The sequence below is a fragment of the Ailuropoda melanoleuca genome, chromosome 14 (assembly GCF_002007445.2).
Source record: "Ailuropoda melanoleuca isolate Jingjing chromosome 14, ASM200744v2, whole genome shotgun sequence".
Lineage (NCBI taxonomy): Eukaryota > Metazoa > Chordata > Mammalia > Carnivora > Ursidae > Ailuropoda > Ailuropoda melanoleuca.
Window position 1 is genome coordinate 46554471 of NC_048231.1, and position 13634 is coordinate 46568104.

A 13634-nucleotide genomic window follows, 5' to 3' on the forward strand; every position below is an offset into this window, starting at 1 on the left:
GATTCACCTACTGCCTTTTGACCTGCTGGACTGCACTTCTAGGCTCCCCCAAGATTTCTTACCTAGTTTCTCATCAGGCTCCTGTAGGTCATTCCTCACCATAATAGGTAAACATTAGGGGCACCTGGCTGGCTCAGTCGGTTAAGCATCTGCCTTTAGCTCAGGTCATGATCCCAGGGTCCTGGGATTGAGCCCCACATTGGGCTTCCTTCTCAGCAGGGAGCTCCTTGCCCCTGCTTGTGCCCTCTCTGTCTCACAAATAAATAAGAAATCTTTAAAAAACAATAGGTAAACATTAATTGAGTGCTTCCTATGTGGCAGGTAGTGTCTCAAGTGCCCTATATGCACTGTCACCCTTAATTCTCATCAACTTTATAGAGACAGACCCTTTCTTGGCAGGGAGGCCTGAGGGAGAGAGGGTCAGAGGCCTTTCTCCTACTGTAGCCTCCAGGCACCTGTGACTGTGTCTGGGAACAGATTGGTGGATTGGTAACAGGTTGTGGCAAAAGGATACCTGTGGGTTTCTTATATTCCACATGAGTAAAACCATATAATTGTCTTTCTCAAACTTATTTCTCTCAGCATAATACCCTCCAGTTCCATCCACGTCAATGTAAATGGTAAGTATTCATCCTTTCTGATGGCTAATATTCCATTGTGTGTGTGTATATATATATATATATATACTTGATGGACATCTGAGCTCTTTCCATAGTTTGGCTATTGTGGACATTGCTGCTATAAACATTGGAGTGTAGGTACCCCTTCAGATCCCTACATGTGTATCTTTGGGGTAAATACCCCCCAGTAGTGCAATTGCTGGGTCAGAGGGTAGCTCTATTTTTAACTTCTTGAGGAACATCCATTATGTTTTCCAGAGTGGCTGCACCAGCTTGCATTCCCACCAACAATGTAAGAGGGTTTCCCTCTCTGAATCCTCACCAACATTTGTTGTTTCCTGTCTTGATAATTTTGGTCATTCTGACTGGTGTAAGGTGTTATCTCATTGTGGTATTGATTTGTATTTCCAAGTGATGTGAAGCATTTTTCATCTATCTATTGGCCATTTGTATTTCTTCTTTGGAGAGATGTCTGTTCATGTCTCCTGCCCATTTCTTGACCGGATTTTTTGTTTTTTTGGGTGTGGCGTTTGGTAAGTTCTTTATAGATTTTGGAATCTAGCCCTTTATCTGATATGTCATTTGCAAATATCTTCTCCCATTCTGTAGGCTGCCTTTTAGTTTTGTCGACTGTTTCCTTTGCTGTGCAGAAGCTTTTTATCTTGATGAAGTCCCAATAGTTCATTTTTGCTTTTGCCTTTGGAGACATATCTAGCAAGAAGTTGTTGTGGCTGAGTTCACAGAGATTGCTGCCTGTGTTCTCCTCTAGGATTTGGATGGATTCCTGTCTCGCATTTAGGTCTTTCATCCATTTTGAGTTTATTTTGTCTACGGTGTAAGAAAGTGGTCCAGTTTCATTCTTCTGCATGTGGCTGTCCAGTTTTCCCAGCACCATTTGTTGAAGACACTGTCTTTTTTTCCATTGGATATTCTTTCCTGTTTTGTCAAAGATCAGTTGACTACAGAGTTGAGAGTCCCTTTCTGGGTTCTCTACTCTGTTCCATGGATCTATGTGTCTGTTTTTGTGCAAGTACTGTACTGTCTTGATGATTACAGCTTTGTAGTAAAGCTTGAAGTCCAGCATTGTGATGCCACCAGCTTTGGTTTTCTTTTTCTTTTTCTTTTAAAAGATTTTATTTATTTGAGTGAGTGAGAGAGAGAGAGAGAGAGAGAGAGAGCACACAAGCAGGGGCAGAAGGAGAGGGAGAAGCAGGCTCCTGGCTGAGCAGGAAGCCTGATGCGGGGCTCAATCCCAGGATCCTGGAATCATCACCTGAGCCGAAGGCAGATACTTAACCAACTGAGCCACCCATGTACCCCTGGTTTTCTTTTTCAACATTCCTCTGCCTATTTGGGGTCTTTTCTGGTTCCATACAAATCTTAGGATTATTTGTTCCAGGTCTGTGAAGAATGTTGATGGTAGTTTGATTGGGATTGCATTGAATGTGTAGATTGCTCTGGGTAGCATAGACATTTTAATGATATTTATTCTTCCAATCCATGAATATGGAATGCTTTTCCATTTCTTTGTATCTTTCCTCAATTCCTTTCATAAGCATTCTATAGTTTTTAGAGTACAGATCCTTTACCTCTTTGGTTAGGTTTATTCCTATATCTTATGGCTTTTGGTGCAATTGTAAATGGGATCGATTCCTTAATTTCTCTTTCCTCTCTCTCATTGTTAGTGTATAGAAATGCAACTGAAAATCATCCCTGAGTTTAAGTGAAGACTAAAAACAGATGCCTTCTTACCCAGTCTCATTTCTGGACTAATTAAATCAGTAATGATGCACATTAATCATCCCTGAATTCTACGGAACTCTAGGTCTTGCCTGCTAAATATCTTGCCAGGCTGAGAAGCAGGACTGTGTGTCAGATGTGCTAATCTGTTATTTCAGGGTTGCTTTACAACCAAAGGGAATCAAACTCTTAAAAAGCAGACATACACCAATCTTACAATTTCTCTAATTACCCCCAAGAACAGTTTCTATTATCTGCAACTAGGCACCCAAGTCAGGAAAACCAAGGTTTGGATCCCAGCCCTGGCCCATAGTCTGAGCCTGAGTTTGCTCATCCACACCAGACCATCTGGGTCATCCTGACCTCCTGAGGCTCAGCACCACCCACAGCCTACTACCAATCCACCGATCTGTTCCCAGACATGGTCACAGGTCCCTGGAGGCTACAACAGGAGAAAGGCCTCTGACCCTCTCTCCCCCAGGCCTCCCTGCCAAGAAAGGGTCTGTCTCTATATAGTTGATGAGAATTAAGGGTGACAGTGCATATAAGGGCACTTGAGACACTACCTGCCACAGAGGAAGCACTCGATCGATATTTACCTATTATGCTGAGGAACGGTCTACAGGAGACTGGTGAGAAACTAGGTAAGAAATCTTGGGGGAGCCCTGGGATGATATTCACTGGGGTTGGTGAGAAGCATGTTTGGGGTTTTGGGTCAGGACAGTGTGCAAAGAACCTTCCAGAACAATGAATGTGGTCAGTCATATCATACATACATGAGGCTGACCAGTTCTGGGGATGTACTGGTCAGGAGGGGAGCCCAGGCCTGTGGTCACACAGAGCTTACATTCTTGAGGGAGACAAGTAAACTAGTCAACAAGTATATAAAAAGGGTCAGGTAGAGAGAGGGTTGTAATGTGAAGTAAGCAGTATGATGTGAGATAGTTAGCAAGGGGCTCCCCTGGACACAGTGGTCAGGAAAGGCCCCCCCTGGGGAGGGGAGAAACCAGCCATGCCAAGAGCTGGGGAAGAGCTTTAGAGGCCAAGGTCTAGCCGCAAGAAGGCCCTAGTGACTGAGCCAGAAAAGAAAGGCTGCAGAACTGGTGCAAGTTGGAGAGTGGATGAGGCCGCAGAGGGAGGCAGAGGCCAGATGACCAATAGCCTCCTAGGCCAACAGGGGAGTGAGTGTGGACTCAGACCAGGTGTAATCTAATTATGTATTTAAGCAGGGGAGCCCCGGCTCTGGTCAACATTTTTACAAATGTAACTCTGCCTGCTGATGGAGAAGGGCTTCCTGAGGCAGGAGCCCCAGGAGCAGTGTGGTGAGGAGACGATGGCAGTGTTCTGTGAGGATGGTGGCCTGGGCTATTGTGGCCACCCGTGGACACAGACTGAAGGACTTCTATGAGACAGGTGCAGTAGCGTTGATGGGGATGAGGGTAAATATCCAAACCTAGGGTTTTGGCTAAGAAATTGGATGGACGGTGAAGACATCTATGGAGATGAGGAAAGCTAGAGAGAAACATCTTTGAGGTAGGGAGGGAATCCAAAGTAGGAGATACCTATTTGATAACCAGGTAGAAATGTCCAGCTGAGTCTGAAGCTCAGAGGAGAGGTTAAGACTCAAGGTATCAATCTGGGAAGGGATGGGAAAAGAAGGGGAACCAGCTTCTAGACGGAAAGCTAATTAGGAAAAGTGTATGTGCTAACTTTGCCCATCAGATGCTCCGTGTCCACACTGCAGATCACAGTGAAGAGAGCCAGTGGTCACAGCTGCTTGACAGCGGTGACTGGCTGCAGTTTATCACTGGTTCACATTCAACTTCTCTTGAAATTCCAAGACTTTGGGGGCGCCTGGGTGGCGCAGTCGTTAAGCGTCTGCCTTCGGCTCAGGGCATGATCCCGGCGTTATGGGATCGAGCCACATCAGGCTCCTCTGCTAGGAGCCTGCTTCTTCCTCTCCCACTCCCCCTGCTTGTGTTCCCTCTCTCGCTGGCTGTCTCTCTCTCTGTCAAATAAATAAATAAATAAAATCTTTAAAAAAAAAAAAAAAAAAGAAACTCCAAGACTTTGGAAACTCTGTGTTTCCAAAACACAGAGGCGAAGGAAGAAATGCATATCCATAAAAGCATATGGTCTATGGAAGGAGAGTCACTTAGAGTTTTTGTTTGCTTAACCACACCGCCCCCCCCCCGTCTTTTTAAAATCTCCTCAGTATCACCTAAAAGGCAAAGTGATAAGTTCCACAGAAATGTAACAACCCTGAGGAATTTAAAGACCAAACTTTTTTTTTTTGCTCCCCCACCACCCCGCAAGACCAAACATTTTTTAAAAAGCAATACTGGGGCGCTGGGTGGCTCATTTGGTTAAGCGTCTGCCTTTGGCTCAGGTGATGATCCCGGGGAACTGGGATCGAGCTCCCTGTTGGGCTCCCTACTCAGTGGGGAGTCTGCTTCTCTCTTCCTCTGTCTCTCCCCCCAACTTGTGCTCTCTCTCTTGCTCTGCTTTCTCTCTCAAACAAATAAAATGTTTTTAAAAAAATAAAAAAACAATAGCACTAATTCAAAATTTTTGAGGCTGAATATTATCAATTAAATACACATTCAAGCATGAAGTCACCCACATTTGATGCACAAAATCTAAACTGGAGTAGGGCAATATCAGTAACAGCAACAACTGTTTAGCTTGTGTTAAAATATAAATGTTTTTATATTTTATAAAATATAAAAAATGTTTTTATAAATTTGATTTCTAAGACAGAATTTCTACGCAAGAGAAAATAAGGTAGAAGAAGAAGGAAGAAATTTCTTTTTTTCTTTAAAGATTTATTTTTTAGAGAGAAAGCGTGTGTGCGAGGGGAGGGGCAGAGGGAGAGAGAGAATCTCAGGCAGAGTGCCGTACCTGACACGGGCTCGATTTCATGACCCTGAGAGCATGACCTGAGCTGAAACCAGGAGTTGGACGCCTAATGGACTGAGCCACCCAGGCGCCCCCCGCAAAGATTTATCTATTTTAAAGAGAGAGAGAAGAAATGTGTTTTTCTAGCTCCAGTTCACCATCACTGGTTCCACACTGTTGCAGACTTAAGCCATCCAGGAAGCTTCTCACATGTTCCACAGTCTTTCTGCTCCGTCAATAATATCTAATTGTGATCACGCCCGGCCACTACACAACTGCTCACAAGCTGGGATTTTGCTGCTCCAAGCAAGGCTGTTAGCTGAGGCTCAGGAAACCTTATCGGGGGACTTAATAGTAATGGTTGAGAAGCAACTGATAATCACGTTCTTCCCGGGAAAACCAGGAAACCGTGTCACACCTTTTCCACCTCACAGCTCAAGACGCCACAACAGGGCACTTCTGCCCCCTCAGCGACTCACTGCCCCTCCACCAGCACCTGCTTGTGGAGCATTTCTTCTACGCAGGGTTCGGAAGCAGCTGTCCCATTTAGCTTTAATTACGATAAATGCTATTTTAAAATACGCCAACCTCTCCAATGTATTTGCAGTGAATATGAATTCCCCTACTTTGGAGAAAAACAATTTCTTTAAAAGTACACTTCCTTTCTAGTCTGGGCAATTAGCTAAAAGACAGAAGGACCAGAGAAGGAATTTCTTAGGGGAAAGGAAACTGTGTAATGGAGGAAAAGTCACAAAACAGACCCAGCAGCTTGAGAAAATAATTAGCAGGATAAAGCAATATTCTGATTTCTGTAAGACATTATAATAAAAAAGACAGGTTCAGTGGAAATTACGTTTATTTTTGGATACACCACATTAAAATATATGCCGTATTTATTCGGAGTATCATAATCTATGCAAAAATAAAATTCTCTTTTCCCTACAAAAAAGTTAAGTACAATACTGTAGACTACAAACATGATCTTTTGGTTAGGTCTTCAGTATTAGCGTCTCAAGAACAACAGAAGTCTGGTTATATATATCAAATCAATCTTACAAAATATATACAAAAGCACATTGTAGTGTAAAAAAAATGAAGTTACCAAAATATAACTTATGTAATTTACTTTACACAAAACGTATCTAGTTAATTTTTTCACGAGCTTCACCCATTAGCCGAATAGCGACACTCTTGCCTTCATCTGTTTGAATAACAAGCAAAGCTTCAAACGTGCCCGCTGACTTTGGTCTGAACTGCACGGGCATGTTGATGTAATGCTGGGCCCTGTAACGAGAAAGGACAGGTCACCGGCCTGATGCTATAGCAGCAAGCACATCACCCACAGTACTTAACACGATGCACGGCAGAGAGCACAGTCGATTTTCACGGAAGAACTTAGTTTTGTTACATTCAGCTTAAATTGGGTTCTCATTTCTTTGACGTTATTATTTAATAAGAAACTGGCACAAAGGAGAGGAAAATCTAAAATCGGATTCAAATAGTATTGCATATATATTCCTGGCCATCCAACAATAGGAGAAGGGAAATGAGAAGTCTGTTCCACCGTGTATGGAACTCGGTTCCGTCTGCAGAGGCAGGGAGCGGCCTGCCTCACAAAGGGGGAGAGAACACCTGACATTCCCGCCCACCTTCCCCCAGCAGCATGCTCAACTGGGAAGGATATTAAACCCACCTGTCCCATGCCCATCAGTAACAGGGCAGGGCTGGACAGGTCTTGCTCCAGCATTCTTAAGAACGTTTATAAAAAATTCTCTTGAAAATTTATTTTCAAATTATGTTTGACCCTTGAACAACACAGGTTTGAACTGAGCAGGTCCACTTACTTGTGGATTTGTTTTTTTTTTTTTTCCCAAAAAGTGTAGTACTATAAATGTATGTTCTCTTATAATTTTCTTGATCACATTTTCTTTTTTCTGCCTTACTTTATTGTAAGAATATAGTACATAATACACATATAAAAATGTTAATTGACTGTTTGCTATTGGGAAGGCTTCTTTCTGGTCAACAGTAGACCATTACAAGTTAAGTTTTGGGGGAGTCAAAAGTTATACACAGATTTTCTACTGCATGGAGGTCGACGCGCCAAACCCTTGCATTGTTCAAGGGTCAACTGTATGCAGAGGCAGGTAATAAGCATCCTGTGTTTAAAACTATTACGGTGGGGTGCCAGGTGGCTCAGTTGGTTAAGCATCTGACTCTTGGTTTCGGCTCAGGTTATGATCTCAGGGTTATGAGATCGAGCCCTGTGTCAGGCTCCACACTCAGTGGGGAGCATGCTTGAGATTCTGACACTCTTTATCTCTATTTGCCCCTTTCCCCACTCATACATGCTCTCTCTCTCTCTGGAAAATAAGTCTTTTTAAAAAGTAGTATTATGTTGGGAGGCTTTTGTTCATAAAACTAGGTCCCAAGAGCTTCACAGATATACCTTTATTTTCATGGTGAATGAGACCACATATACTTTATCATAGCCTATGTGATGTCACTGACTTTGAGTCTTAATTGACTTAAGTGAAAATTTATAGCTTTTAGACTTTCCTCAGAGGGAAGGTACTTCGTCCTCGAGTCTCACCTCTGAACCACATGTTTTAAAGTTCAGCAATCAGAATTGATATATGCTTTTGTTTCCAATATATTTCTTGAAAAAACTGCAGTGGGCTAGAAATTTAGAAAACAATTTTAGTATTCCAAAGCCCTTTCCCTGGACATAACTGGTAAGGCAGAATTTTAAAAAAATATGCACATATGCGCGCGCACACACACACTTTTTAAAAGTCTGGGTTATTTTCCCCAAGTGCATTATACCCTAATTTCCTGTGTCAAAGCTAATGTGCCTTTTTAAAAAATGGTACAGAGGCTTTAGCACTGACAAACTACTATTTTACCTTTCATGTTAGCATTTCAGTACCCAGAATAATGTAGTACAATTTGCCAACTTAAGAGGCTTTATAACTTATGAATTACTAAAAGTAATAAAGTATCCTGAAGTAAATCTGACAGACCCACAGGACTGTTCTATATTCAACTGAGAACGTGTTTTAAAAATGTACTACAATAAACATATATCATTTGCTTTAGATTTACAGATACTCTGAACAAACGAGAATACAATTTAGAAAGAACTGTGAAATTTAACACGCTCTAGAACACAAGAATGGATATATTTAACATAGTACCTTGTATATGGTACCTCTCTCTCTCTCACACACACACACACACACACACACTTGAAAGGGAAAAGGTAAGGGTGAAGTATGCTGAGCCCAGAGAAGAGGTCTAGTTCAAAATCCCTTAACTAGGGGCGCCTGGGTGGCTCAGTCATTAAGCGTCTGCCTTTGGCTCAGGTCATGATCCCAGAGTCCTGGGATCGAGCCCTCCATTGGGCTCCCTGCTCAGCGGGAAGCCTGCTTCTCCCTCTCCCCTGCCTGTTCCTCCCCCTACTTGTGCTAAATAAAAAATCCTAAAAAAAAAAAAATCCCTTACTAGCTGAGGACTCACAGTGCAGCAGAGACGCAGACGAGAGCAAAGCAGTGGCTGTGGAAGAGCACTCCCAGACCCCTAACTACATGCCCCCGTCTACAGAACCTACAAAGTATACAAACCAGACTTCTTAATTGTAAAGAATACTCCGTGTAGGAAAACAGTTGCCCGTTAGCACAGTCAGGGTACCGTCATTATCAAAGAAACTGAAAAGAAGTGACAAACGCCTTGGTTCCCGTGCGTTGGTAAGCGGTAACGACAGCTCAATGACTGTGCTGTCACCAGCTGTGACTTGGCTGAGAACGTCCTTCCCTCTGGAATGACCCAGCAGGGCCTGGCAGCTCAGCAGCAGGAGCCGGCCAGGATGCTGGGTGCGTGCCGACGTGGACACAGGAGATGAGAAGTGCATTCCTATCACGTCTCAGCAGAGTAGACTTGAATAAAACAATAGGTTAACAGAAGAATCCTGATTCCAGGGCTAAGTGGGAACATGGACGAACTCTTTGTACAGAGATAGGACAGAAATGATCACCTGGAGCCCCTAAAACGAACTTTACCAAAAAACGGGTGATCAGGGTTTCCTTTTCCCTATCACCTTCTTTATAATCTATTGCTTTAAGGGGGCTATATCCCCCCCACACATCCATGCTCCCCACCTGTGAACAGGGCAAAACCCTGGTGGCCTCTGCGGGAAGCTCTCCTATTTACGTGGCAGTCAGTTTATATCCAAGAGGCCTCAGGCCGCTTTCCCGTTTCAGTGCGAGAACTTACCCAGAGTAGCCCCATCAGGCCTCACGACCGCCCTGGGGAAGGTGCCTATTTGAAGTAAGCCACGGATTACCTCATGTACCCTACAGATGACTAAAGTCACATTATCACCCTGGAAGGCTGGAGTTCATGGTGTCATAGAGCAGACCGTGATCTAATGAACGAAAACATCACTCATGAAAAGTTGGGAACTGCTTCTCGGATTCCCAAAACAGATTCTGTTCCACCTGCCAAAGCAAGCTAACCGTTGCTCTCAACCAGCATTTGTATTTCATGAGCCCTTGTCCAAAGTCAGTGTCTAATACTTGGGATAAATACAAAAGCACCCAACACTTACAGTAAGAACAGGCATCACTGGTTCAGTTTTGTGGTAAAAATTTTCAAGTCAGATACTGTAGCAAAGTTTGGTTCTTCTCCACAAAGTTGAAAGAAGTCATTCTTATGTACAAAGAAACCAGCTTTTCTACCTAACTTTATGTAAAATTTCAGCCTACGGAGGGGTCACGAGAGTTCTCTATGACCTGCGGTTTACTTCACTTGGTCTCTTACTCATGTATTTAGCAGTGCCCACCTACTATAATACACAGTCTAATATCACTGTCCTAAATCAGTAGGTTTGCAAAGCTTCGTTAACTCCTGCAGCTGCTGGGAGTCAAGGACCCAGATTGCAGAGCTAGAAAATGGGCAGTTAGTGGTTTTTTAAAACTTAGGCTTTCTCTTCCATGTGGCTGTTGAAAGGATTAAAGGAAAAGACGGACCCGAAAATGTGGTGGTCCACCCAAATCCATGGGATTGGTCCTGATGGACCCCACCAGTAAGGCTGGCGAAAAGGAAGGCTTAGTCAGTGCTGCGGAAGATGCCACCCTCTTCCGTGTGCCTCCTAGGGCTAGGCGCTAACACCTGCACATTGCTCACGTCCTCCTCCTAACGAGCCCATGCTGCCAGGAGCATTGTCGTCTCTCTTTCACAAGTCAGGAAACCGAGGCTTAGAGAGAGGAAGCCTATGATAACTTTCTAGATACATTCACTATTTAATTTGCAGTTTGTGCCCTTAGGTCAGTCCCTGGGAGGCAAAGGAAGTGCTGGAAGAGATGAAGAGAGGAAAGAGAAAGAGGAGAGGGAACGGACCTCCCCCTACAGCATCTTTTCAGTACCTAGAGATACGGGTAACCTTCAGAGTATGGCTCTGCTAGTCTTAGTGCCTCAGAGGCAGTCCTAGAATGTTTACAGGGTGGTCCAAGTTTTCATGGAACAAAACATGTTTTTGGAATCACCTAATACTAAAATAAAAGAGTTTATAATTAATTAAATGGCTTAAGGATTCGAAGATGGAGATAAAATTATTCTTCAGTGTTAAGTCTGATAGAACCCTACTGTTAAAATTCTAAATAACAGTGACAACCCAGTTTGAAATTTCAATCTAAATGTATATCATATGAAAAAAAAACGTAGATCATATGGAAAACAAAAAGCAGCAAGGATGACAAGAAAACGAGGCCCTGGTTTAAGAAGTATAGGGTATTTCAGGGCACCTGGGTGGCTCAGTCAGTTAAGTGTCTGCCTTTGGTTCAGGTCATGAGCCTATGGTCCTGGGATCGAGTTTTGCGTTGGGCTCCCTGCTCAGTGGGGAAACTGCTTCTCCCTCTCCCTCTGCCCCTCCCCCCTGCTTGTGCGCTCTCTCTCTCTCTCTCAAATAAATGAATAAAAAAGTACAGGGTATTTGAAGAATGACAATTGGAAAAATATCATAATAAAAGTTTTCCCAATTAATCTGGGAAGGTTTTTGTCCCAATTATTGAAAATTTAACTCCCTGATCCTTATCATAGTGAAATTATTCTTTTTTTTTTTTTTTTTTAAGATTTTATTTATTTATTTGACAGAGATAGAGACAGCCAGCGAGAGGGAACACAAGCAGGGAGAGCGGGAGAGGAAGAAGCAGGCTCACAGCGGAAGAGCCTGATGTGGGGCCTCGATCCCATAACGCTGGGATCACGCCCTGAGCTGAAGGCAGACGCTTAACCGCTGTGCCACCCAGGCGCCCCTATAGTGAAATTATTCTAAATCACAAGATAATTAATGTTCTATGTATTTATGTGATGGGCAAACGGGTGACGGGAATCACATGCTAAATCCAAAACATTTCACAAAGTTTGGGTTGCTAGTAATAAAAGCACACTTGTGGGCAGTCATGAAATGCTTTCCCGGTGGGTCCCTCAGCTCTCTTTTAAACTGATGACAAGGCATGCTCTGTGGTACTGGTGATGGAGATAAGGGGCTATAATGGAGGGGGGAGAGCTCACAAATCCCAACTCCCAGGAGAAATCCTGAAGTCCTGAAAATAGTCCTGCACTAGGATGACCACATTTTGATCTATGATAAACTCACCTCAAAGAATATTTTGAATGCTTGACGTAGAAAGGCTCTCTGGGACTTAAAAACTTGAGCTGGAAGTTAATATGAAACATTTTATTAAGTTATGCAAGTTAGATATTTGAGCATACTTAAAACATACCATGCATTTCTTCAATTAAAGGTATTTAGTCAATTTAAGTATAGCCACAAAATTAGGTAAGACAATAAATGCTCACGGAAACACATTTAAAATAATTTTAATATGAATTTACTCTAGTTCTGACTACAGTAAATGTTGTCCAGAAATATGTTGGTGTGATGGTATAGAAAAAAAAGAAAACAAGAGAAAAAATTTAAAAATGAAAATATGAAAACAAATGCCTAATATTTTCAATTTTCAGATAAAGGGTAATGAACTTCCCATGAGTTTCTTTTCAAATACAGTATAAGGCATTTAAAAAATTAACTCATTATTATAACAAGTATAATTTATTGGCGCGCCTGGGTGGCTCAGTTGTTAAGCGTCTGCCTTCAGCTCAGGGCGTGATCCCGGCATTCTGGGATCGAGCCCCACATCAGGCTCCTCCGCTGGGAGCCTGCTTCTTCCTCTCCCACTCCCCCTGCTTGTGTTCCCTCTCTCGCTGGCTGTCTCTATCACTGTCAAATAAATAAATAAAATCTTAAAAAAAAAAAAAAGCTGCATCTTAAAAAAAAAAGTATAATTTATAAAACAAGCTTCTAAATTATCAGGAAAATATTTATCAAATAGTTGAATACATCTACTTTCCCAAAACCCACAGTACTATTTCCAACTTACGGAGTGCATAATGAAAGAATTATTTCGCAAGTTGACTTTCAACGTCCTTGATTCCCCAACCCTAGTAGGCAGAAACCGATACACATCTTCTGGGGCATAAACTCCACGGTGTGTCAAGTCAAGCTGTCTGCTTTGGAAACAGGTTTAAAAGTCAACTATTTAAAATCCGGAGTAATTAAACAATTTATATATATTCAACTAGGAAGTATTTTGTGTTTTGATTTGTATTTTCTCTCACAACTCAGCTGGAAACTAGTTCTGTAATGGCAACTTCATTAATCTGTATGAAGACAGAATGCCCAGCACAATACTCTTGATAAGGTGCAGGGTCAGCTGCTCCGTGGGCCAGGACACAGACGACAGCACCACCTCTGCCCCTTTCTCCCTGGGGACTGGCTCTCCGCTCGCCTGACACCCCATGTGCATGCAGGGGCTCCCATCATCTTAGTTCACTTCACCCAGACCACTTACTTCATTTTGCCAGACAGACGACCCTATCAGTGGGACACAAGCTCTGGCTTCTCGGCAGCATTTGATGGCAGTGACCCAGATGCCAGGCTCAGTCTGTGCAGGCTCAGCCCCACCCCCTCACCGCTAATGCTGCTGTCCCTGTGGCTTGGCCCTGGGCATCCCTAACTGCTCTCGCTGCAGTCTCCCTAGGCAATCCTGGTGATCCAGCAACCCCAGTCCTGGGTGACTCCCAGATCTGTACCTCAGCTCACACTGAGCTTTTGGGCAACATGCCTATCACCCCACAGTGATCTGTCTCCACAAATACAGACAAAACCTAGGAGCCTTCTTTTCAGACCTGACCCTCCACTTGTATTTCTGTCTGGGAGCCAACTCTGACCCCCTTTCTCTCTCAAGCCCCCTTACTCAACCCGCTCACTGAGTCCTTCAAATTTCCTTCCTATATACCTCTCAAATCTCTCCATTT

At 43.2% G+C, this 13634-nt stretch overlaps 1 protein-coding gene across 2 annotated transcripts in view; it reads right to left on the reverse strand.

The window, feature by feature from the left end:
* Positions 1-6096: 6096 nt before the first annotated feature.
* Positions 6097-13634, reverse strand: part of CEP192 (centrosomal protein 192) — a 135178-nt gene continuing 127640 nt past the window's right edge. The window contains exons 44-46 of one of the 2 annotated variants that reach the window (XM_011229453.3): positions 12698-12824; positions 11914-11972; positions 6097-6542 (exon numbers count right to left, since the gene is read on the reverse strand). In XM_011229453.3, the coding sequence (XP_011227755.1) occupies positions 6401-6542; positions 11914-11972; positions 12698-12824 (328 nt within the window). In that variant the 3' untranslated portion in view covers positions 6097-6400. Of the gene's footprint in view, positions 6543-11913; positions 11973-12697; positions 12828-13634 lie in introns of both variants that reach the window. The other variant, XM_019803391.2, reaches the window with a different exon arrangement.